The sequence below is a fragment of the Telopea speciosissima genome, chromosome 9 (genome assembly GCF_018873765.1).
Source record: "Telopea speciosissima isolate NSW1024214 ecotype Mountain lineage chromosome 9, Tspe_v1, whole genome shotgun sequence".
Lineage (NCBI taxonomy): Eukaryota > Viridiplantae > Streptophyta > Magnoliopsida > Proteales > Proteaceae > Telopea > Telopea speciosissima.
The window spans coordinates 16,536,309-16,563,089 of NC_057924.1; the positions used below are offsets into that span (position 1 = coordinate 16,536,309).

General features: G+C 39.0%; 1 protein-coding gene across 2 annotated transcripts in view; it reads right to left on the reverse strand.

Moving 5' to 3' along the window:
• Positions 1 to 8,053: 8,053 nt before the first annotated feature.
• LOC122640464 (transcription factor tau subunit sfc1-like) overlaps positions 8,054 to 26,781 on the reverse strand; it is a 43,434-nt gene continuing 24,706 nt past the window's right edge. The window contains exons 9-15 of one of the 2 annotated variants that reach the window (XM_043833670.1): positions 17,606 to 17,677; positions 16,096 to 16,234; positions 10,188 to 10,392; positions 9,912 to 10,025; positions 9,814 to 9,872; positions 9,135 to 9,174; positions 8,054 to 8,254 (exon numbers count right to left, since the gene is read on the reverse strand). In XM_043833670.1, coding sequence (XP_043689605.1) covers positions 8,130 to 8,254; positions 9,135 to 9,174; positions 9,814 to 9,872; positions 9,912 to 10,025; positions 10,188 to 10,392; positions 16,096 to 16,234; positions 17,606 to 17,677 — 754 coding nt within the window. In that variant the 3' untranslated portion in view covers positions 8,054 to 8,129. Of the gene's footprint in view, positions 8,255 to 9,134; positions 9,175 to 9,813; positions 10,026 to 10,187; positions 10,393 to 16,095; positions 16,235 to 17,605; positions 17,678 to 26,781 lie in introns of both variants that reach the window. The other variant, XM_043833669.1, reaches the window with a different exon arrangement.

Here is a 26,781-nt window from a genome sequence, read left to right on the forward strand (position 1 = left end):
CTCTCTCTCTCTCTCTCTCTCTCTCTCTCTCTCTCCTTTTTCTTCTACCTTCTTCTTCTTTGGAAAACTAAGATTAGATAAAAATTGGTAATCGGATAATCAGTAATCAATAGTCGATATCCGTTTATTAAACGGATCAAACCGGATAATATACGGATTCTGTTAAAAACAATCGAAATCAAATTTGATGCTGCTTCTACATATCTGTCAGATAAACAGATCAGATTCATATAGCGAATTGGTTAACATATTCGAATTTGGATGGTAATCAACTCGATTCGAATATGATCTATTTACATCCCTAATTGCTTCCACTTATTCAATTCAAACCTTGAATGAAAGGAGGGGCGGGGATACCATTTATGGAATGCCGTAAGTGAGTAAACTTATTGGAATTCTACTTCCAAAACTCCAGAAGTCAGCTTCTCAAATTCTAAAGGGTAGGTCTAATGATTAAGATGTTTAGAAACTTTAATACTTGAAGCACAAGGGCGAGAGGCTACTTCTTGAGCTTATGCCATAATGATTCTAACATTGCATTTGGCATGCATTTTCATACCTAATGCAGCCTTAATTTTGAAAAGCTCACAATACTGTTCCAAACGCTTTCAAAGTATAGTTGTATAGTTCATTATCTTTAACCATGATTTAGAATTGATATCTTCTAGGAGCGAGGTGCCCGGGACCCAAAAAGTATTGTGGTTGAAAAGATGAGATGATAAATATACATAATTTGGAGGGTAAATTTTAGATCACCCCTAGTTTTCAATCGAAACTCAAATCACCCCCTGGTTTAGACCCCAAAATGACAAATTAGTCCCTAACGTTAGTTTTATGCTATTAAGTGATGATGTCAGCCAATTAAATAAATTTAAATCCCTAAACTACCCTTGACCAATGTTGAAGATGAAGGAAGGGTAGTATTGTAAATTTAATTCTAATGTTTTAGTACAAGGGTAAAATAGTCCTTTCACACCAATAATTAACAACAGACTAACACCGTTATTGTAGAGGGGGACATTTGAGTTTTTTCAAAAACCAGGGGGTAATCTGAGTTTCGATTGAAAACCAAGGGGTGATCTGTAATTTACCCTAAAATAAATAATGGGACCAGATGTTAAAGATCATGGCTGGAAGACTTAGGTTGCATTTGATATGATTTCTTGGAATACATTATCAACTTAGAATGCATACAAAACACAACATAAATGTTAAGGGAAAGGTTCTCTGAGCTGGCAGAGGAAGCTATGTGTTGGTTGTATGGGACAGAATACCGTGGAGGGTATTCTGGTCCTATTTTTTCTTTTTTTTTTATTTTGCTTTGTATTGAGTCGGTTATGAGAGACAGAATTGTCCATGTGATTTGGTCTTCTAATATTATAAATACATTGTTTGGGATCAGCCTTTGATCATCCAAGCCTTATTCCCTAATTCAGATCTGTTAATATGGCATCAGAGCAAGTTTCGAAATAGGGCATCTCTCCTCTCTTCCATTCTTGATTCCTTCTTCTTCTTCTCTCTTTCATTCTCAAGTTCTTCTTCCACCTTTCTCCCTTTGTTCTTCATTCTCCCATTAGCGCAGCACTAATGAGGTGATCTACAGATCCAGTTACTGCCCTCCATCACCTCATTCATGTTCTAAAATTTCAGAATTGACAGAAACTTGTGTACCCTGCTTGCAAAATTTGAAGCCTTCAAATTTTTTGGACTGATTCAACTTTATCTCCCAAGGGATCTCTCCACATTATTGAAGCTCAGGAACTGCAGCAGATTTATTGGACAAGGTTCTATCTCCAGCCATACTGAAGACTTTCTCTCCCTATCAATTTTTGCTCTCATCTAGGTTTTTTTTCTAAAACTCTGCAAATATTGATCTTTGGGTTACTGTTCTCTGTTGATGCTGATTTTTGGAATGGTAATTCAGCACTACTAGAAGGCCACTCGATCCAAGTATCATCTCATTCCAGTGTGTTTTTGCTTCCATTCTCTCCTACATCGATTTCACCATATTCAGGGGTTTTTTTTATATATATTTCCAATAGTCTCTCCTCCAATTTTCAGCCTTTATCTTGGAGGGGTTCTCTTCACAACAACCCCTCTCTACGATTTGGGTTTCTCTACTACAAGTATAGGTGACTCAATCACTTCCACTACTACTTCTGATCTGGATGGTCAAGGCAAAACTGATTACTACACTTTTCCTCCTAATCCCATCAAATTGGATGGATCCAACTACTTGTTATGGTCTCGATCTATAGCCTTTGCTATTGCTGACCATGGCCTTACTGGTCATATTGATGGCACCAGTGTTATACAGACTGCACCAGGTCCTCTTCAAAGTAGGTGGCTTATCAACAATGGGATTCTCATGTCATACCTGATTGGTTCTATGACTTCAGACCTTGCACACGGATTTCTTCTCCTTGACACAACTTTTCAGATTTGGTCTGCTTGCAAAGAAACATACGATCAGCTTGGCAATGATGCCCAGGTTTATGAACTCAAGAAGAAGGTCCTTCACACTACTCAGGGAGAATTATCCGTCTCCAAATACTATGCTCCCCTGCGCAGCCTTTGGCAACAATTGGACCACTTCTCTGATTTTCACCCTACTACAGCTGTTGACATTACTGCCTATAAGAAACATGTGGACAAGATTAGGGTCTATGATTTCTTGGCAGGGTTGAATGTGGAGTATGACCAGATTCGTGTTCAAGTGTTGGGCCATTCTCCTTTTCCCACACTTGAATAGTCCTATGCCTTGGTCTTCTCTGAAGAGAATCGTAGGGCTGCTATGTTACATCGTCCTACCACTGACAGATCAGCCCTCCAGGCTGTTGCCCCGACTACTCCTGCACCTGCTGAAAACCTTTCTCTTGGTGATTCTACTCCTGGCACTGTCACTTGTGAGCACTGTCGCAAGCCCTACCACACCAAAGAGAAGTGTTGGAAACTCCATGGGAAACCAGCTGACTTTGAAGCAAAACAGGCTGCCAAGAAAAACCAAAGAACAAGGCTCATCATATCGAGATCTACATTACTAGGACTCCTACTACATCCGCTCCTGCCAATTTCTCTGCTTCTTTAGGTTCATAGTTTGCTTGGTCAGGTATCAAATTTGGTGGTCACTGTGCTTCTGTAGCATCCCATTCTTGGATCATAGATTCTGGTGCTATAGACCACATGACTGGATCTTCTAGTCTTTTTCATCGTTATTCTCCCATTTCAGGGAAGGACAAAGTCAGGGTAGCTGATGGTTCCCTTTCCTCCATCTCTTGAAAAGGATCCATTAACTGCACTTCTTCCCTTACTTTGTTTTCAGTTTTACCTATTCCTAATTTTACTACTAATCTTCTTTCCATTAGTAGTCTTACTTATGACCTTAATTATAAAGTAACATTTTTTCCTTCTTACTATGTTTTTCAGGATCTTGTGACAGGGAAGACGATTGGATGTGGTAAAGTGCAAGGTGGGTTGTACCTGCTTGATGATGGCCGTTCTTCTCCACCAACCGTACCTTCTCCACTTCATCAAAATTTATTGGTCTCTTCTGAACTTTACCAACGGCTCTCTAGATTAGGTCATCATCTCCCATTAGGAACTTTGTCTCATTTGTTTTCAGCCTTAGTCAAGGGTTATAATAAAGATGAATTCTATTGTGAGGCGTGTGTACTGGCCAAACAGACACGTTCAATTTATTCTAGTTCTAATAAAAGAAGTTCTTCCCTTTTCCATGTGTTTCATTCTGATGTTTGGGGCCCTAGTCATAAGACTTCAATTTTTGGACATCATTGGTTTATGTCATTTATAGATTGTCACTCTAGAAACACATGGATATACCTTTTGCACACGAAAAATGAGGTCTTTTCCTGTTTTCAGCATTTCCATAAGATGATCCAAACTCAATTTCAGGCCACTCTCAAGGTTTTGAGAAGTGACAATGGAACAGAGTATAAAGAGGGTCACTTTCAAAAATATCTTGCTAATCATGGAATTCTTCACCAGACTAGTTGTGTTTATACCCCAGCCCAAAATGGTGTGGTCGAAAGGAAGAACCGTCATTTACTAGAAATGGCCAGAGCAATAATGTTTGTTCGACATGTTCCCTCCCAATATTGGGGTGATGTTATTTTCACTGCAGCCTATCTCATTAATCGATTGCCTACTAGGGTCCTTGACTCCTGTAGTCTGGCTGAAGTTTTGCTTGGAAATTCGTCCTTTGTGGTTTCACCTAAAGTGTTTGGCTGTGTGTGTTATGCTAGGGATACCAGGTCCCCTGATAAGCTTGCACCCCGTGGATTGCGGTGTATTTTTTTGGGTTATTCTCCAACCCAGAAAAGTTATAAGTGTTATCATCCCCCTTTCCATCGTACTCTAGTCAGTATGGATGTTACCCTCCATGAAGGCCTTTCTTATTATTCTTCACCACCTCTTCAGGGGGAGAGTTATGGTGAAGATGTGGATGTGTTTCCTTCCCTTCCTTCCCTTGGGCCTACTATTCTTGAAAGTCCATCACCTCTGACTGCTGCCCCAACACCTTTAGCTGCTGTCCCATCACCTTTAGATAACCCTATACAGGAGGAGACTATAGAAAATGGTGATGGTGAAGCTCCTATTGAGGGGAAGTTAACTTCCAATTCAGATAACCATTGAGAAATTTCAGAAGAGGATCGACGACTCCAACATTTTAACATATCACAAAAGATGTTCCAGAAGAGGGCAGCCTCAATCCACTGTAGCTCCAATACCCATCCAGTTGTCGACCCTGGATCCAGACCCTACTTCTCCTGGTAAGATTTCTCCTTCCGACCTACCTATTGATCATCGCAAAGGTGCTAGGTCTTGCACTCAGCATCCAATTTCTCGCTTTATTTCTTATAGTTCTCTTTCTCCATCTTTTCGTGCATTTGTGTCCTCTCTTTCTTCTATTTCTATTCCTTAAAATTGGCAGGAAGCTTACACAGAGGGAAAGTGGAAGGCAGCAATGTTGGAAGAAATGAGAGTATTAAAAAAAAATAATACTTGGGATCTTGTAGATCTTCCTCCAGGGAAATGACCAGTGGGATGTAAATGGGTGTTTGTGGTCAAACAGAAGCTTGATGGGACTGTGGATCGATATAAGGCACGCCTGGTTGCAAAGGGCTTTACTCAAACTTATGGAGTTGATTATTAGGAGACCTTCGCACCAGTGGCTAAACTCAATACTGTAAGAGTGTTATTGTCATGCGCTGTAAATCTTGGGTGGGATCTTCAGCAGTTGGATATGAAGAATGCCTTCCTCCATGGAGAGCTAGAGGAAGAGGTATATATGGATATTCCACCAAGCTTCTCTGATGATAAGACCAAGGGCAAGGTCTGTAAATTGAAGTATGCTCTTTATGGGTTGAAACAGTCACCTAGAGCTTGGTTCGGCAGGTTTCACAAGGCTATGATTTAAGTGGGCTATAAGAAAAGCAATGCTGATCATACACTGTTCATCAAACGAATTGGTGATAAGGTAACTATTCTCATAGTCTATGTTGGTGATATTGTTGTAAACAAAGATGATGGTGATGAGATCAAGAAATTAAAGCACTTCCTTTGTCGTGAGTTTGAAATAAAGGATCTGGGAACTTTAAAATATTTTCTAGGGATAAAAGTTGCTCGATCTTCAAAAGACATCTTCCTTTCTCAAAGGAAATATATCCTAGCTCTGTTGTCCGAAACAGGGATGTTAGGCTGTCATCCCACAGACACTCCCATGGAAGCCACTGCAAGGCTTAAGGAGAAAGAAGGTGAACCAGTTGACAAAGGTCGCTATCAGCGATTGGTTGGCAAGCTAATCTACCCCTCTCATAAACGGCCAAATATAGCTATTGGAGTTAGTCTAGTGAGCGAATTTATGCATGATCCTTATTCCTCTCATACAGAGGCAGTTATTCGTATTCTTCGGTATTTGAAGTCTGCTCCTGGAAAAGAAATACTTTTTTCTCCTAATGGCCATCTGAAAGTTGAAGCTTACACTGATGCTGATTGGGCTGGCTCTACTGACAGCAAATCCATCTCTGGATAGTGCTCTTTTGTGGGTGGGAATCTTGTCACATGGCGTAGCAAGAACCAGAATGTTGTGGCAAGATCCAGTGCTGAAGCTGAATTTCATGTTATGACACAAGGGATCTGTGAGTTGCTATGGCTTAAAGGGTTGTTGCAAGACATTGGAGTTGTTGTCCATCTTCCCATGATGTTGTATTGTGACAACAAGGCTGCCATTAGCATCGCTCATAACCCTGTCCAGCATGATCGTACAAAACATGTTGATTGACCGACATTTCATTAAAGAGAAGATTGAAGCTAGCCTCATTTGTGTTTCCTTTGTGAAGTTTGCTGACCAATTAACCAACGTGTTCACTAAAGGATTGAATAGCAAAGTTTTCTGTCCTGTTTTAGTCAAGTTGGGCATGTGTGACATATATGCACCAACTTGAGGGGGAGTATTGGTTGTATGGGACAGAATACCGTGAGGGGTATTTTGGTCCCTTTTTTCCTTTTTTGATTTTGCTTTATATTGAGTCGATTGAGGGACAGAATTGTCCATGTAATTTGTCTTCTAATATTATATATACATTGCTTGGGATCAACCTTTGATCATCCAAGCCTTATTCCCTAATTCAGATCTATTAACACTATGCCAGAAGTCTCTGTTTCTAATGGTTCTAGATGTTAAAGATAATGAGCGGAAGAGTAAGCCTGCTTTTGGTATGATTTCTACATATACATTATTAGCCTAGAATGCATACAAAACACAACATAAAGGTTTTTAAGGGAAAGGTTCTCTAAGCTGGCAGAAGAAGCTATGCCAAAAGTCTTTTTTTTCTAATGGTTCCAGATGTTAAAGATAATGGGTGGAAGAGTAAGCCTGCTTTTGGTATGATTTCTTGATATACATTATCAATCTAGAATGCATACAAAACACAGCATAAAAATTTAAGGGAAAGGTTCTCTGAGCTGGCAGTGGAAGTCTCTCTCTCTCTCTCTCTCCTTGCCTTTGTTGTTGAAACGACATACCTCCTTCAGATTGGTGCATTCTCCAAGCTGCCGGCTGGGAGAACCCTCTCCCATGTTTTTATTTGGTAGGCAAGTGTTTATTTGAAACCACATAATCCCCAGAATCTGGCTTCTTAGAAGCCACTCTAAACAGCACAACATGAAAACCATGATTTCATATGAAGAAACTCTGAGGTAACTTGTCTCTTAAGCTCTCCACTTGCCCCAAACAAAAGGTAAAAAGGGTACCTGACGATGATGATTTTATGTGATTAAAACATTTAGATGCATAAACCTAAAAATGGATCTGTTCCTCGCAAGATTAGAGAGTACAGTAGCAGGTTTAGCCATATTGAAGGGTGGAGTGGCAATTTCGACTGTATAGATATCTAGAAAAATGGTCTATCTTAACCATATGTTGAATTTCAGATAAATTTATCTATACACACTCCCCTGTATTAGCGAATTCCGTTGAAGTTATCGATTTCTTTCTAAAGAACTTCCATGCATTCATTGGATTTCAAAACTTTATTTTTCCACTTGTCTAATTCCATTTTAACTGAAATTTAACATGTGAACAGAGGACCTTAGGATCTATCTTTCCACAGAATTTCTGCTCTACCTGATCTCCACGAACACTGCAAAACCACACATTAAGTTAAAAACTGACTGAAACTAAATTGACAAGTAGGATACCAGTTTTGGTTTGAACAAAATTCAACTGCCTTTGCTCCAAAGCCAAAAAAAAACTGAAAGCAAAAGGGTGGTTCAACTACTGGCTAATAGCATTTCTTCTGATAACTTATGTTTTTCAGTTTTGGTCAGTTTCAGATTTCAACATGTTTTACCAGACTTTAATCAAAACAGGTCAGTTTGATGTTTGGTTACAATTCAACCCTGTTCAATGAACCAATTTAGTTCATTGTCAAGTTTGATCCACTCATTAAATCTTACATTACCCAGAGAACAGATCAGATGCCCAAACCACCCAAGAAATTGCATTATTTTCCATGTGTGGCAATATTTCTGAGTCATAGATAAAAATTATGTACAGAATACTTGGTTACCAAAACTGATGCTAGGAAGCATTGTTGCCAAAATAGTTATCAATCATTGTCACTGCTGTCTTGCTCATATATCTGATATTCTCCATCGCTGGTATCAACATCTGGCCTACCTGCTCCGGCTGATGGAAAATTATCAAAAAGCTCTTGCAAGTAGTTCTTGGCATCTGAGCAGCATATAGGAAATCCAATTCTTCTAAAAATATATGCATATGATAAAGACAAGAAAAAGTTTTCAAAGGAACCCAGTAAAAACCAAAACTAACCAATCATGGAAAAGTATAAGTTATTAATAGCATGTAAAAATATAAAGTACCAAGTCCCCCCTCCCCACTTAATCTAGCCAGCACCAGCCAATTACAAAGTTACAAATGCTTCTTCAGGCTCCCTGCATCCTTTCAGCTGACACTAATTCATCATTTTGATATGATCCCAAAGACTATATTCAATTTTTTGCGAGTTGAAAAAGGAAATAAAAGGGCAGTAAGAAGAAGAATAAAAGGAGGCTGGCAGTGAACCAACAAACTTTTATCCTCTACAGGATTAAACAATTAAAGGTGTGGTTATGGTGAAACCTTCCTAGAAATGGACTAAATAGAGGAAACTAATGCGAAAAAGCAATAAATAGAGGAGGAAATGCGGAAACAATGATATGAAAAAACTACATATGCTTGTGGCATGCTTCATAGAGTGAGTGCTACATAGAATGGATAATATAATAGCAAAGACTGCTACCAGGTGCTCCTTGATGCTCAAGGAATTGGGTCACCTTAGAGTGTCAAGGTGCCTACACTCAGGAGAAGAACAATAAATCACTACAAATCTATTAATAATAACAGTAAAACTTGAAAGTAACTGATATGAAAAATAAATGACTAACTTTTAAGACATTATTTAGAATGTAATATACGCCCCCCCCCCCCCCCAACAAGATTGCCTTGGCAACATAACTACCATGATTTTATGAATGGTTAAATCATCGATTTGAATTTGAACTCGGTTTAGAAACAAAACCTCAGGATTAGTATACTCAACTTCCAAGGATACAAGAAAAAGGTTGCTGAGTAAAATCACCATCCTCACCAGCCTACAAATAAGAGAACATAATATGAATTTTGACAAGCATGACATGTATAAGAAACATCTCCCTCAAGAAATGGAATTAAAATATATATATTAAATAAAGGAAATAAAAACCCCATAATAAAAATATGTTACAGAAACATAGGGTCTTGTTAACGAATTCTGTAACATTGAATTAACTGCAACATGATTGAAGGCCCACAATCATCTCATTTATCAAGTTTCAGCATAAAATAAAGCATGCTGCATGGCTCAAGTGCAGACACAAAGTTACAACAACTACAAAACTACCACTTAGTAATTTAAATCCAGTAGTTTTTTTTTGGAGGGGGTAATTTTTGGGAACTTGGACCCAATTTTTAACCACATGACTTTTTTTAGGGGGGGTAATTTTTGGAACTTGGACTCGATTTTTAACCACATGACATACTTATTCTAAGGAGTAAAACATGACTATTGAGATGCATGCACAGTTCTCTATCGCAAGGACCAACTCATTTTCACCATAATGTCACCAAATTCATTATTATGTTAGCAGTACCATATCATCCTTCCACATGGCTCAAATCAAGGGCCAACCACCTACGAAAGCTGGGCATGTCACCAGTAAAACCTGAAGCCTACATGTAAGAAATATTCTTACCAATGGGGGTGACTCAAGTTCATCTAATTCTTCCTCCTCTTCCTCATCCTCAATTTCATCTAATTCTTCCTCCTCTTCCACATCCTCAATTTCATCATCATCATCATCATCAAAGTAATCCTCATTTTCTTGTTCGTTTTTATCATCATTGCTGCCCCTTTCCGTATCATTAAATTTTACTGGTGATTCTCCGAAAGCATGACCATCTGAGCCTGCAAGTGAAAACAATATCTATAAGAAGCACATGTTGCAACTACTTCAAGGCAAGACATGCAAAAATTATTTAGTGTTAACCACAAAACTGGATGTGCAATAGCAACCTTTCTTATCCATACACACACAATCAGGTAAGGCTCAAAAGATAAAGAGGCAACCTTCATTAGTATGTTGTTGTTCTTCTTCTTCATCAGGCCTGAAGTCGGTTTTATGAAGTTGCATCTTTTTTGACTTCTCAAAGCGTTCAGATGCAGATTTCAACAAGTCTTTTGCACCCACTTTAGGATATATTGATAGGAACCTCACTTGAACACATAATCTCAAGCTACTAAGTACATACGAAGAAAACCACCCTGTCGAACACTACAGACTCAACAATGTCAAATATGCAAATGACAAATGGTGATTAAAAACTCTGGCACATGAAATGAAACCCTTAATATACATGAAAATGATCAAAAAATTGCAAAAGAATGATTCAAATTGGAAACAACTATGATGCACAATGCAGAAAACTAAAGATAGGGTTGAGTAGCAGCTTTAGAACACATGACATGAAAATGTTAAGAGAACTGACAAAGCATCAGAATACAAACCTAATTGATGCCCGTTTAAGTTAATCATATGAGTTCTTTCCTTTATGGTATTCTATTTTTTCCATTCCCATTTGTTTCTATCTTAAGCCTAAAGTCCCACTTCCAACTGATATACAAGTGCTCTCTATCAAGAGATTTATTTGATGCTCATTGTCCCCTACTTTTAAGACCTTCAGATGCAGGAGCATCTTCATGGAGAATTTATAGGGATTTATCTTCCATCACAACAATTGAATCAAGTTTATTTGTTAGGGAAGCATTTTGATGTTGTGGGATGAGTAGTTTAGGATCAGGTTTAAGTTGGGGGATGAGTAGTGTAGGATCAGGTTTAAATTATGATCTCAATAATTGTAACTTTTGGTTTGCGTTGGGGCTTAAGAAAGTTGAAGGAACAGTTGGCTTCTTGAGGAAGCTAAATCTTTGTTTCTTGACCATGTTACTTCTTAACTTCTTGAGTAAACTACCTTATAGCTTCTTGAGTAATAAATTTCTTTGTTATATAAGGATCTAACGGAACTTCTTGGAAGAAACAATGAAAAAAAACTTGTTTCTGTGTAAAATGTGCCCATATTAACCTGTTGGGAGTGAATCTCTTCATGTCTTCTATCTCCTCTCTTCTTTTCCCCTCCTTTTATTTGATCTAATTTCCCCCTCTTATTATTCTTCTTCTTCTATTTCTTCCTTTACCTATTTCAAGAGTCACCATTACTGGGTACTATTCAAAGCCAGTCACAGTACCTTCTTCTCATTCCTACCCTAGTCTCTTCCATTTCTTTAAACCTAATCTTCCTAAAACCTTTCCTTATACTTCTTCGTCATAGATCAGCACCTTGTCCTGAGCTGTCCTAAATCACCTTCAAGCAAACCTCTCACCCCTAGTCTCCATACTAACATTAGGCCAACAAGCATACAAAAGCAAGACCATTAGTCCAGGATCACAAACATATATATATATATATATATATAGAGAGAGAGAGAGAGAAAGAGAGAGAGAGTGAGAGAACAATTTAGCATTTATGGTTTAAGCAAGGGAATGAAAATTAAGCAGTTTAATCTTTATGCTCCTCCATTTCATGTTCGTTTCTTTCTATTTTTTTTCTTTTGCCATCAGCAAAGAGAGAAAACTTTCATTTATTTTCTTTGTTAAGAGTTATGTATTGAGGGTGGGCCTTGGTGCAACGGTAAAGGTTGCTCCATTGCGAGCAACTGGTCACGGGTTCGAGTCTGGAAACAGCCTGTTTGCGAAAGCAGGGGTAAGGCTGCGGACATTATGACCCTCCCCAGACCCAGCAGTGGCAAGAGCCTCATACACTAGGTACACCCCAGAGTTATGTATTAAGGGTACTTTGGGAACTAGTCAAGTTATTGTCTTACATTGTAATTGTCCTTTTTTACTTTTCACCTCCCTAGGGAGTTGTATGTAATTCCATATATTATCTTAGTGAAGTAATATTTATAGGCGTGGAAGAGAACATTCTACCACAATTTCTTCTCTTCTTCTTTCTCTTCTTCAACCTTCTACCCACATCTTTCTCTCTAGCTCTCTTGTTCCCTTGTAATCTTCAGATTCCAACTTTGGTATCAGATCTCACGGTTTAGGTTTGAGAGTCGTGCTTCGAGTTCTCCGCTCCCATTTCCTTTCTTTGGAACCCTAGGTTACAAAGGGGTTCCAACGAAGAGAATACTATGTGAAAGATTCGAAGAAACCATGAGATGAACTTGTTTGAAGATCATTGGAACATCAAGAGGAGGCCTCACATGAAGAAATAGAGCTTTTGAAGCTCAAACCAAAGTGGGGCAGATTCTTCCCCTTTACTGCCAGTTTTTCTTGGAATGGGCCTCTCTCTCTCATCCGACTACCATTGAGGCTGGGGTAGGATCCATTTGGATTGCCCTAGGCCATCCTTTCATCCCCTCTTGCCGTCTGTTCCTAAAGAGAAGGGCTGTTAAGCCACACCTCCTTTCTTTCCTGACTTCAAGGTACTGCCTCCCCTGTTTTTTTTTCTTGTTTGTTAGCTGCCTTTTGGACTGTATTGTGTGGAGGCTATACCAGGTCAAGAAACAGATATATTAATCACCAACTGCTTGAATCTAATAGAGTTTCCCCATCACAACGAAGACCCTATGAATGAAGTTTGAAGACTCTGAAGATTATTTGAAGCACAAAGAGACCTTCACACTGTTACCGCCAGCCTATTGGTCATTTTCTTGTTTCTCTCTCATCAAGCATCCATTGGGACTAAGGCTAGGTCTCTTAGAACACCCAAGAGGTACGTTTCATTCCCTTGTGGTCTCGGTTGTTGAAGTGCAGCTGAAGAAGCACAACTCACTCTCTCGGAATCTCCATAGTACCACCAGCTCTGTTTCATTTCTCTGGTTTGCCTGTGATGTGGGTATGTGATGCTTCCAGCTACTTTGTGTTGGTGAGGTGAGCCATTTGAGCCCCTCAAGTTGTTTCGTGATGAAGTTATACCTTCAAGAAGGTGGCTGAGTTGAGTTTCTTTGAGTTGTATGCTTGCTAGACCTTGTTTCCCAGTATTGAGAAGGATTTTCCTTTATTGTTTGGGTTGAGAATTTACTCCCCATTTGATTTTGGGTGTTACCCCTATTTTTTAAGTGTGTTTCTTCAGCCAGCCTGGGATCAATGAATCGACAAAACAAAGTAGTTTGGAGAAGTCTTACCTGGGAAGAATTGTCTCAGTTTGGGTAGAGTGTGTACTCCCCATTTGGTTTGTGTTTCATTCCCTTTTTTCCATGTGTTTCCACATTATGTAAGATGTTAGAGGAAGATGCCAAGTTCCACCCATAGTTATCAAGGTACCGCCCGTGGCGTCCAGGCTCCTTGGTCACCTTGGACGCCAAGGCTGGTGCCTTACCGCCATGGCGGTGTCGCCTTGATTTTTGGCAGTCTAAAACACCATGGTCGCCTTCCTGCCTTGATAAGTATGGTTCCACCCCAAGGGAATGACAATGATAAATTCAAATATGATCATTGTGGGAAATCTGGGCACACTAAAGAGAGATGTTGGGTGCTTCATAGCTGCCCACCTGATATGCATGGCAGCACAAAAGCGGGGGCCTAGAACACACTATGATGATTAAGGTTGAACCTACGGGACCTCCATCTCAACTACAGACAGACTCCAACTCCCTCACTCAGGCTAATATTGCAACATTTCGCAAGGTTGTGTCATATCTAGGTTGCTCTTCCTCTACACCAACAATGCCAAATTCTTCAGCTTCAACATTGCAGGCCACTACATCTACTCCTTCCACTGCCTCTTCTTGGGTCATTGACTCCGGAGCTACTGACCATATGACTGGTATGTCTCAGTGTTATGATTTGTCTGCCTACTCTAGTAAGGATCAGGTTAGGGTTGTTGATGGTTCCCTTTCTTCTATTTTTGGTAAGGGCAATGTCCATGTTACTTCTTCTATTTCCCTTGACTTTGTCCTTCATGTTCCTTAGTTTAACACTAACCTTCTATCTGTGAGCCACCTAACCAAATCCTTAAAATGTTGTGTCACCTTTTTTCCATCCCGTTGTATTTTTCAGGATTTGGAGACAGAGGATTATTGGCAGTGGACGTGGGACAAGGGGCTCAACCTTCTTGATCCAGGAACATTTGTTTTGCCTGCTTGCTAGTCTTATACATGTGGACGTAGTGACTGTAGTACTATTGACTCCGTGATGCTTTGGCACCGATGTTTGGGCCACCGCTCTTTTGGTGTTATGAAGAAACAATTACTACACTTGCTTTCTTCTATTCCTTCCTCCCATATCTTTCAGTGTGAACTCTGTTTGTTTGCTAAACATTGTCGTTCTCCTTATCCTTACCATGGCAATAGATCTACAGTTCCTTTTCATATTGTGCAAGTTGATGTTTGGGGTCCCTCTCCCACTACCTCTTTGATTGGCTATCGTTATTTCGTGTCCTTTGTTGATGATTGTTTCCGCACTACATGGGACCTTTTCTATGAAACATAGAAGTGAGGTCTATAATGCTCTCAATAAATTCTATCAATTGATTTGTACTCAATTTGATACTAAAATTAAGATTATTCATTTTGATAAAGGGGGGAGGGAGTACATGTATGGGGGACTCCAAAACTTTTTTACCAATTATCCATCAGCTTGCTTGTGTTGACATACCCCAACAAAATGGGGTAGTTGAAAGAAAAAATCGTCATTTATTGGAAGGCACTAGGAGTCTACTTTTTTAGCATGCATGTTCCTCAGACTTTTTTATCAAATACCCTCCTTACTGATACCTTTTTAATCAACCGTATGCCCACTAAACTTCTTGGCTCCAAATCCCCTTTGGAAACATTGTCTCCTTAGACATCAGCTTTCTCTCTTCCTCCCAAGGTATTTGGGTGTGTCTGCTACATCCGTTTCAATAAATTTGCTAGGACTACGCTTGAACCTACGGCCCTCAAATGACTTTTCCTTGGATATTCGTCCTCTATCGAAGGGCATAAGTGCTACCATCCCTCTTTCCGAAGGCGACTTCTCTCCAAAGATGTCACCTTCTTTGAATCTATACCTTTCTTCACTCCTCATCAGCATCCTCTTCAAGGGTAAAATAGTGGCAATGAAGAGGCTGTTGATATCCCTTTCCTCCCACCTTTGCCTACTTCTCCATTTTAGTTTGATATGGGGAAACACAAAGAAGGGGCTGTTGTTGATATTGATGATCAATCAAGTGTTGGTTCTGGCTATAAGGAGAATTGTCTACAAAACAAAGAGAAGATAGAAGAAAACTTACAAAAAGTCTTCTTTGGATCCACATCCTGAGCTCCACCTTCCTCAGTCAGGTAACACTCCTTCTCTTCCCTCTGAGTTAGATCTTCCCATTGCTATTCGAAAGGGAAAGAGAGCTTGTACTAATCCCATAGCCCAATTTGTCTCCTATGATGCTCTCCCACAGGTGTTGCTTTTACTACTACCCTTTCCTCCATTTCCATTCCCAAGAATGTCATTGAGGCTATGTGGCCCCAAGTGAATGGGACTAAAGAGCCTACCCCCCTCAACGCCTCTCCCGTTTCTGACCCAACCTTTGGGGCTCAACAGATCTAGGTCATTTCTTGGGCGTGACATTCTCTGCCCTTTATGACACAGCATCCCCATTATGGCCCCGCACCGTGTCAGGGTCCACTCTGATACTATTTATAACTCCCCAGCATCACACCAAGCCATGATATTGTCCGCTTTGAGGTGAACCCATCGCGACCTTAGAGGACTGCTTGGGGTTATCAATTAGCCCAGTCTCTTCCCCCCTAGCCAATGTGGGACTAAAGAACCTGCCCACCTCAACGTCTCTCCCGTTTCTTGCCCAACCTTTTTGGCTCAATAGATCTGGGTCATTTCTTGGGCGTGAAACCTCCACTGGCACAGCAGTAGTTTAAGCCAAAGTTTATTGCCATTTGTATTGTTTAAACATGGAAGAGACTAGGATGAAATACTTACAAGACAATTTGGTAGATCAGGAGGTTTCCCGATCAGTTCTTGAATGTATTCATCAGCAAGATCACAAAGTTGAAAGCATGTTTGATTCTTCGAAGGAAAAAACTTAAATGCACATATATCCCTCCATCTGACCTTCAACCTGTAAAAAACAAAGGAAAGTATTAAAATAAATAATGTCAAACACCAATGAAACGTCGAGGTCGGTTTACACCTTCTCAACTTTCTAGAACCTATTTATTTCTTCAGATTTAAAGATAACAAAGGACCAAATTCCGACCCTGAATATAATAGACAAAAAATAATGCTTTACCCTATCATATGTAGTATTACCTGTTATAACTAATGGATCTTTGAGTTATGCTTTGCTAATACAGTTCATTGTCTCTGTAGGCATTTAGAACCATAGTTTTCAAGGTGGGGAAGGTGACCATGGCGTTTTAGAGGGTCAAAATTCAAGGCATGCTCTACTGGACGCCTTGGCGACGCCTTGATAACTATGTTTAGAACTAGTCGAATGCTCTAAAACCCATGCTCCACTCATCCACTTTTATGAGCAACCTGCTTTCAGCCAAAGCTAATTGTTATTCTGTTGCAAGTAGCATGAGGGGAATTTCCGAAGTCAGTTCTTTCTCCTTGCAAAACTAAGTATATACATGCCTTTGTTGAAGAAATTCTAGGCTGTTTAATCAGAAATCCCTTCTCTTCTATATATTTCCTTAGCCACTAATGGGCCATGGCGCTCAGAAGGAAGATAGAGGTAAGAACACTGATGGAGCCCTTCCAACAGGTGCAACAGGTTTTCTTTTTGAATTTTTCAACCGTTGATCCAACATACAGGATCCTGTCACACTGGATCTTGTCCCCAGTCAGAGGGTTCAGTTAGGGGAATATTGGGTTACAACAGGTTTTAATTTGATTTCTAGTTTATAGGTGTTTATTTAATTATTATTTCAACTTTCAGTTACTGCAGCAGTTGCAAATAAGTAGAAATTTAGGTAGGAGTTAGGATCCCCAGTTGTCCAGCAGGGCTTTATTTATTATATATATATATATATTTATGGGCTATGTGAGTTCTGAAACAAAATTATAACCAGGCAATGACTAGATTTGAATCTCTTATCCCATCAAATGAAACCCAATTAATAAATTAGCCATAGCTCTCGAAATACAAATTGGAACACAAAATTCCAGTCATCATGGAAAGAAAATAAGCTTCCAAATGGCACCAAAATCATATTAACTAAGGTTTTGACCATTCAAAAAGTAGCCCCAAAGAGTACTGACAGAATAACCAATATAATGACTCAAATTTTAAAGAAAAAAAATTCCATACACAAATACATGCATGAATAGCCTACCTTCAGTTAAATTTTAGACTTGTGAAGAAGAAAAACCAGTTTTTTAAGCTTGACATGCACACACATCAAATCAACCATTGATATGAACTTCTCAACATATCATATTTTAGATGTGAAGAAGTGAAGGAAATAACTGGAAAAGAAAAACTCACTCTTCATCAGATGAATTTGTATCACCAAATTTTCGTAATGGTGGTGGGACTCTAAAATCAATTGTTTGATATCTGTCAACAGACAACACCCAAGTGGTAATATAAATGCATCTATAAACAAGGTGTCACGTATCAGTATCGGGCAGCAAATCAAAAAGCTGGTTTTAGGAGATGACTCAAAGATGTATCGGAGAGACATTAAGAGATGCAAGATACACTTTGATACCAATGGAAATACTTATGATACATGCAAAATAAGTGTTTTAGGCATTGTGCACTATAAATAAGCAATAACAAAATGGTATCCAACAATGTTAGGTTATCTATGTCTTCCAGCATTTATGTCATTCAAATCTTCATTGAAAAGTGCAATATCAAACCTACTAATGAGTAATAGAAAACTAATAAGAAGATTTGAAAAAGAATCAATTTGCGTATTATGATATGTAACTTCAGTCAACCAGGAGAGATGATGAAGTGGTGAAACTTGAGGAGCGAGAGTTACCACAAAGCGAATGCTTTAGATACCTAGGATCAACTATTAACAAAGAGGGTGATATAGAGGATGATGTTTCCCACAGATTTAAAGTAGGATTGAAGTGTAGAGGTGCTTCGGGAGTGTTATGTGACAAACGCATGCCTGTTAAGCTTAAGGGAAAATTCTACAGGACAGTAATAAAACCCGCCATGACTTATGAGGAGGACTGTTGGGCAGTTAAGAAGAGTAATATAGATAAGATGAGTGTAGTGGAGATGAGGATGTTGAGAAGGATGTGTGGCAAGACCAAGAGAGATAAAGTAAGGAATGATTGTATTAGAATCGAATTGGGAGTTGCACCAATCCAAGAGAAGCTCCGTGTGAGCCGCTTGAGGTGGTATGGTAATGTACAACGGAGACCTATGGATGCACAGGTAAGGAAGAGTGGCCAGATTCAGTTTGACGGAGCTAAAAGAGGTAGGGGCAAGCCTAAATTGACTATTGGAGAAGTGGTAAGAAAGGATATGCATGTGGTAAGGCTCGATCCTAGTATGACTGCAGATAGAGTTGTTTGGAGGACAAAGACCCGTGTAGCCGACCCCTTGTAGGGGAATGTTCCTGGGATGCTGCTTTGACTACTGCTTGGACTTCTTCCTTTACTTATTTTCTTTTTTACTTTCTTTTACTCTTACTTCTTTTTACTTCTCTTATTTCTATTACTGTTATAGCCTCTATAGGATCCATGTAGTCGACCCCATTTAGTTGGGATAAGGTTATGGTTGTTGTTGCTTAAAGTAACCCCTAAAGTTCCAAAACAAGCAAGCAATATGTAAATATAAATATATTACTAAGTAACATAAGTATATACACATTAACCATACTAATACTCCTAGTTGTCATGGCGTCTAGGTAACTCAAGGGGTTGGAGTCGTCCTGGACACATAGGCGACACAAAGAAGGCGCCTAAACAACCCAAGGCATCGTCCAACAAGGGACGCCTGGACGCCTAGGTTATGCTTGACAACTATACTACTACTCTACTAATAACATACTAAACAAACCTAAGTAGTATGTAACTACTGTTGAAGTATATCGAGCTCATAGGGAGAAGAGGATATCTCGATTAGAATAATCCGTGATTCTAGTCGAGATTCCTCTCCTCCTTATGAGTCTCCTATTTATGTTTATGTTTTAGTTAGAGTTTCCTAGTCCTAGTTCTATTTCTAATTTCTTTTCTAATTTCCTATTGTAATTTGGAATCCTTATCATATTAGGAATTCCCTCTTAACGTAATCTTTTTAGTATAAATATAAACAAGGTGAGGGAGACTGTCAAGTTCGACCTCTTCTCTTCCCCATCTTCTTCTCCTCATCTCTTCTTCTCACTTTCTTGGTTCTGGTTTTCTATTTAGTGCGCTTCGTTACATGGTATCAGAGCCCAACCTTTAATTGGTTGTTCTTCTGTGATTCTGGTTTGAAAGTTCCTAATTAAGTTTTCTTAAAGGGTTGCAGCACCCTGTGCTGCATATTACTACAATTTAAACCCTAGATGGAGTTTTCAATTATAAACTAGGGTTATCTTACATACCTGAATGCAACTTCAATTGGAGAATTTCCTTCTCAAGCTGCGGTGCTCTATGAAGATCATATCGCTGCGAATACTTCTTGAAGATTTTTGATCCAGTCAGTGAATTATTAATGAAGATTGAAAGTCTGCGATTACTTCTTGAAGATTAAAATTTTTTGGTGAGCTTTTCTTCTCCAATCAACCAAACTTCTCTGGTGAGTTTTTGGATTTTATTTTCCTTCACCCAGAACAACACTCGGCAGTCTCATTCTCTCTGGTTTGAGTTAGTAAACTGTTGGGATTAATATTCCCCACTGCCGGTTGTGTTTTTATCTGCTATTTTGGGTTCATAAACCCTAATTCAGAACTGCCAAGTGTGCCCCTGGTGTTCTGGTTATTACTACTGCCTTCTTTAGGGTATTCTTTAAGCCCTAATCTACTGCTGTTCTGGTTATTGGTTCTGCCGATACCACTGCTACTGATTTAGGTTATCACAACCTAACTTTACTACTGCTGCTGTTTTGGGTTATTTCAACCCTAACCTGGTTCTATCTAAGAGCCAATTAATATATTGCTGTTGCTGTTACCCTAATCTGGTTTGATGGCTGATCCCAACCACCAATGGACAATGTCCAAGTTCAGATAACTATTATTAAACTCTCCAGAGTTTCAAATTATTTATTATGGGCCCAAGCAGTGCAAGCTTACATACATGCCAAGAGCAAACTAAAATACATTACAGATGATCCTCCTGATCGTGATCCTAAGGACCCTACCACAATCACAGCTCATGATGAGTGGATGCGTGAAAATTCTATTATCAAGATATGGTTATGGAACAGTGTTGACACTTGCTAAGGATGTCCGGAATGACTTGCATGAAAGCTTCTCTCAAGAAAAGGAATATCTCCTGTATGTATGATCTCTATGAGAAACTTTTTACTTTCCAACAGGGAGATAAAACCTTGAATGAATATTTTGTCGGTTATAAGAGCATGGTTGAAGAACTCCAGATACATCAGCCTTTGACTACTAATCTGGATCAGTTAAAACAACAAAGAGTTGAGTTCATTGTTGCAAAATTCCTAGCTGGACTACATCCTGACTACTTGTCTGTGAAGAGTCAGTTGCTCACAGGGGACAAGGTTCCTTCTCTCAATGAAGTTTTTTCTCATATTAACCGTCTGGCTAATCCATTCCAGCCTGACAATACACCCAAGGACAACTCAGCATTTGTTGCAAATCGTGGACGAGGACATGGTCATGGCCAATTTAGAGGTTGTGGCCGTGGCACTAGTGGACGAGGTACAAGCCATCAACTCATTGACAAATCTTCCCACTAGTGCTCTTATTGTGGCAAACCAAATCATACAATAGATACTTGTTGGACCAAGCATGGAAAACCTGAGTGGGCAAATGAACTAGCCAATGTTGCCATGACGGGTACTGCTACTGAGAAACCTACCATTGAAATCAATCAGAGTTCTACTATTTCATCACCTGTGTCTCATGGTGATTACAACCAACTAGTCAAACACCTCCAACAACTTGATACATCTGCCTCCACCTCTACCACCACTCTAGCCTATAAAGGTAACTCTGCTTTTTACCCTTCCTCTACTTCATGGCTTATTGATTCGGGTGCTTCATGTCACATGACTGGTAAGTCAAGTTCATTCTCTGCCATAAATCCCGTTCAAACCTCTTCCAATGTTATCCTTGCTGATGAATCCTCTACTCAGATAGCTGGTCATGGAATTGTTTCTCCAACATCCTGCATGACTTTCTCAACTGTTTTTTATGTTCCTAAATTACCTTTAAATCTTTCATCTGTTAATCAACTTACCAAGTCTCTTACCTGTTCGGTAACTTTCTATCCTTCTTATTGTGTTTTTCAAGACCCTGAGCGCAATGTGCTGTATTACCTGGATGGCACCGGACTTTCCACTGCTGCTACATCTACTACCATACTATCTCCTATTCAATGGCATCTACGCCTTGGTCACCTATCTCTACCAAAACTCCAATTAATGGTTCCTAGTTGCAAGTCCACATCTTGACATCTCATCTTGAATGTGAAGCTTGTGATTGGGCGCACATCGCCATGCCTCCTTTCCTACCCGTACTTTACCTAGAAGTTCTCCATTGTTTTCTTTAGTTCATTCAGACATTTGGGGTCCATGTCGAGTTCGTAATAGGTTAGGATTTTCTTATTTTGCTAGTTTTGTGGATGATTATTCCCGATCCACTTGGGTTTATTTGTTGAAGGACTGGACTCAATTTCTTACAGTATTTAAAAAAAAATTATCAAGAAATAAAGACTCAATTAGCCACATCCATAAAAAAATTTTATTCTGATAATGCTCTTGAATACACTCAAACTGAGATTTCTGATTTTTGCCTCATTCATGGTATTATTCACCAAACTAGTCCCTCGTACACTCTACAACAAAAAGGAGTGGTCGAACACAAAAATTGGCACTTACTAAAAGTTGCCCGATCTATTATGCTCCACATGAATGTCCCCAAACGTTTTTGTGTGATATCATCCTTACTGCTTGTTATCTTATTAATTGTATGTCGTGTTCAGTTTTACATAATAAAGTTCATTTTTCTATTCTTTATCCTGATAGTCCTTTATTTCCCTTTCCACCACGTGTTTTTGGTTGCGTGTTTTTCGTTCACATTCTTCATCCTACCATCACTAAACTATCTCCTCAGTCTATTAAATGTCTCTTTCTTAGTTACTCTCGTACTCAAAAGGGTATAAATGTTTTGATCCCATTTCAAATAAATAGCTTATTAGCGTTGACGTCACATTTTTTGAAATTACTTCTTATTTTTCTCGTACTTCTATACTGTCCACAGTGAATAATGAAGATCTTCTAGGTCCACCAATACCTGTCACCATTCCCATCCCCTCACCGGTTCAAGTCTATCACCATCGCCGACATTGACCACTGACCTTACCATCCACCACTACTAATATACCAGCCTCCGCTGTCCCACCAAATGTACTTGGTCCATCCCTCACTGCTCCTGCTGTTCCGGACTTACCAGACTTGCCATCTGCTACAACGGACGCCAATCAGCCCGACACTCAATCTGACTCTGATATTGAGGGCTTCATCGACTTACCCATTGTTGTTCGTAAAGGTATTCGATCTTGTACTCACAAATCCCACAAATCCTTAATTGTTTATCCTATTGAGCAGAATGTTTGCACTATTCATCTTCCTTCCCACTATCACCCACTTACTTCTCCTTTATCTACTAACTTTATATCTCACACCATCATAAGGCGTTCTCTCACCCTTATTGGAAGGCTGCCATGGATACCGAGACGAATGCTTTATTATCTCAGAATACTTGGACTCTGGTTTCATTACCTACTAGGAAGGATCTTGTTAAGTGTCGATGGGTTTATACTATCAAATACAATCTGGATGGTTCTGTTGAGCAGCTAAAGGCCCGCTTAATTGCTAAAGGCTATACTCAAACATATGATCTTGATTACTTTGAGACTTCCTCTCCATTTGCTTGTCTGAATTCCGTTCGGATCCTTATTTCTCGGCTTTTAATTTTGATTGGCCCTTATATCAGATGGATATCAAAAAATGTGTTTCTCTATGGTGATCTTCAAGAGGAAGTTTATATGGACAACCTCCAGGGTATGTTGCTCAGGGGGAGAATTCTACCAAGGTTTGCAAGCTTCGTAAGGCAATTTATGGGTTGAAACAATCTCGAAAAGCATGGTTTGATAAGTTCAACTCCATTGTTACTCAGGTTGGATTCTCACAGTGTTATTCTGACCATTCTGTTTTTGTTCGCCGTCAGAGTTCAACGGTAGTGGTGATGGTAGTCTATGTGGATGACATTATTATATCTGGTAATGATGCTTCTGGTATTGCCCAAGTTAAAGCATATCTTTATCAGCATTTTCAGATGAAAGACTTGGGTGTTCCTCAAGTATTTCCTTGGTATTGAAGTTTTGTGAAACAAGAAAGGTGTTAACTTATCTCAAAGAAAATCTATCCTTGACCTTCTGACTAACACTGCAATGCTTGCTTCTAAAGCAGCAAATACTCCATGGACCCCCATAAAAAACTTGGGTCCATTGAGAGTGAGGATTTTTCAGATGTTCATCAATATAGAAGATTAGTGGGAAAACTTATTTATCTTACTCTCACTCGCCCAGATATATCCTTTTCCGTTGGGAGTTATTAGTCAATTTATGCAATGTCCAAAGAAAATTCACTAGGATGCTGCCTGTCGTGTGTTGTGATATCTAAAAGTGTTCCTGGTGGTCTTGTTAATCGGCCTAATCGGAATGATAATCTGGTTAGATTATCTGATGCTGATTGGAGTGATGGTGATAGGTGTTTTACTACTGGTTATTGTACCTTTGTGGGTGGTAATTTGGTCACCTGGAAAAGCAAGAAACAAATCACTGTTGCTCGGTCGAGTACAGAAGCTGAATATCAAGCGATGGCACATACTACAGCAAAGTTGATGTGGGTAAAATCTTTGCTCCAGGAATGGGGATTTCCCATCACTCAACCTATGCAAATGTTTTGTAATAAACAAGCAACTATCTATATTGCAAGTAATCCTGTATTTCATGAGAGGACCAAGCACATTGAGGTTGATTGTCACTTTGTTTGGGATGTTGTTATGAAGAAGTTGATTACTACTCCATTTGTCTCTACTACCAATCAACTTGGTGATATGTTTACAAAGCCGCTGTTTGGACCTGCTTTTCGTCGAAGTTGTTCAAAGCTGGGTTTAGGTAATTTGTACACTAGTGTTGAAGTATATCAAGCTCATAGGGAGAAGAGGATATCTCAATTAGAATATTCCATGATTCTAGTCAAGATTCCTCACCTCCTTATGAGTCTCTCCTATTTATGTTTATGTTTTAGTGACGCAATTTATCACCAAATTGGGCTTCTTTGCTGAGAAATAAGTCTAGGGTTGGATTATATACATGTTGGGCCTTTGATCCATGGGTTTTCTATGTAATAGGCCACTATTATGGGCCTAAAGTATGGGTAATAGGGTTGCATACGGGATTAGTTGTTTTAGTTCCATACAAGGTTTAAAGTATCGGTCCGTATCGTATCGAATGATACGTATCGGTATCGGTATCGGTCAGTATCGATACAATACTGACCGATACGTCTCTTTTTTTTAAAAAAGATATATTGTATTGAGTGTATCAATGTATCGATCGATACGTGTCGACACGATGTGGTCGATACATATCGATACACTCGATACGTACTAATTTTACCATTTTTCTGGGATTTTAAATGTATCGATACTTATGTCTTTTTTCACACTTTACACCAAACACGAACCAGAGAGCTTGCCTGCAGCGGAAAAAAACCATTTCCAGCCAAGGAGAAACCTAGAAAATTGGATTTGAAACCATTTTTTGCCCAAATCTCTTGAGGGCTTCCATTCCATAGTGAAAAACGAAAATGGCTTCCAAAAATGATTTTTTTTTATTTCTTCCAAAAATAAGAAACCTATGGTTATGTGTATAATATATGTACTACATTATGTACAGATCTATCACCTTGAATGAAAATTATATTTTTACTCTATAATCTGTATTATTTTTTTCTATTTTCTGGAATTATAAAATACTTACAAAAATGGAAGAAAAAAAATATTCAGTATTTTTTCATCTTTACTCTTTCATTATAGTTTTGATTAAATGCCCCAATGGCTGAAATACATGACAAGACTTAGATTTATATTATTTGTATCATAATGTACTATATTATGCAATTTTTTAATTTCTAAAAAATGAAATAATGTGAAAATAACAGTGGAAAATATAAAAATGATTAATTGCTAAGTACATGCAAAGCATGAAATGCATCATATAGACAATTAAACATATACTATACTTGTATAAGTTATTGATGTTTGGATTTTAATATACATTGATACTTATGTAGTTATTTACTTATTTTTGGTGTTTAGGACGATGCAGCGACAAAAAGACATTAGGGTGGTCTTATTGTACCAAAATAAACAGCAACAAATTGCATACAATGTGCAACTTCTGTGACACTCAGCATCCTGGAGGTGGGGTAACTCAGCAAAAACACATGGCAGGAGAATACGGAAATGTTACCAACTGTACAAAGTGCCCTGTAGAGTTAAGTAAGGCAATGCAACACCTTAGAGATGCAAAAAAGAAATCCACTCAAGCACAGGAGGATGAGGATGTTTTGGTATAAAATTTGATAGAAGATTTTGAAGATTATAAAGGATCAGATATGGAAGCGGAGGTGGACCCAGAGTTGGCATGGACTATGCGACAGTCAAGACATGGAGCAAAAGAGAAACAATGGAGAGCTGAGCAATTGATAAGAAGTCAATTAGCTCGACCCCAACGTCAAGGCCCTGAAGAAATTGGTGTCGGTTCCTCTTATCGTCCATATGTAGGAAAGGGTACGGAGCCTGCTGACCTTAGTAAAGCAACCAGTGTCAAGGGAATGTTTGACCGGTTTACTAAGAGTGGTAAGGGTAAGAGAAAGAACTCAGATATCCGAGACATGGATCCAAATGTCTACAGACCGAGAGATGATGGCCAACAGAAGATTGAAGAAAGCTTTTAGCCCAAAAACATTGAGGAAAAGGATAGGTAAAGCAATCTCCAGATTGTTCCATAGTTCCATGATTCTACCACATAAGGCCAAAGATCCCCACTTCAAAGCTATGGTAAAGGAGATTCAGTATTGTGGGAAAAATGTTAAGCCACCCACACCTTATGAGATTGCTGAGCCTTACTTGGATGATAGTGAGCAAGAGGTACATGCGTATATTGAGAGGTTCAAGGAGAAGTGGCCTTTATATGGAGTGATCATCATGTGTCATGGGTGGAGTGGACCGACAAAATTATCCATCATCAATTTCCTTGTATATTGTGATGGTCGGATGATCTTCCACAAGTTAGTCAACGCATCTAGTGAAATCAAAGATGCCCATTACTTGTATAAGTTAATGGATGAAGTTGTGGAGGTAGGAGAAGATATTATTGTCCAGATAATAACTGACAATGCAACAAATTTCAAAAAGATCGGTAAGTTGCTTATGTTGAAGAGGAAGCATCTAT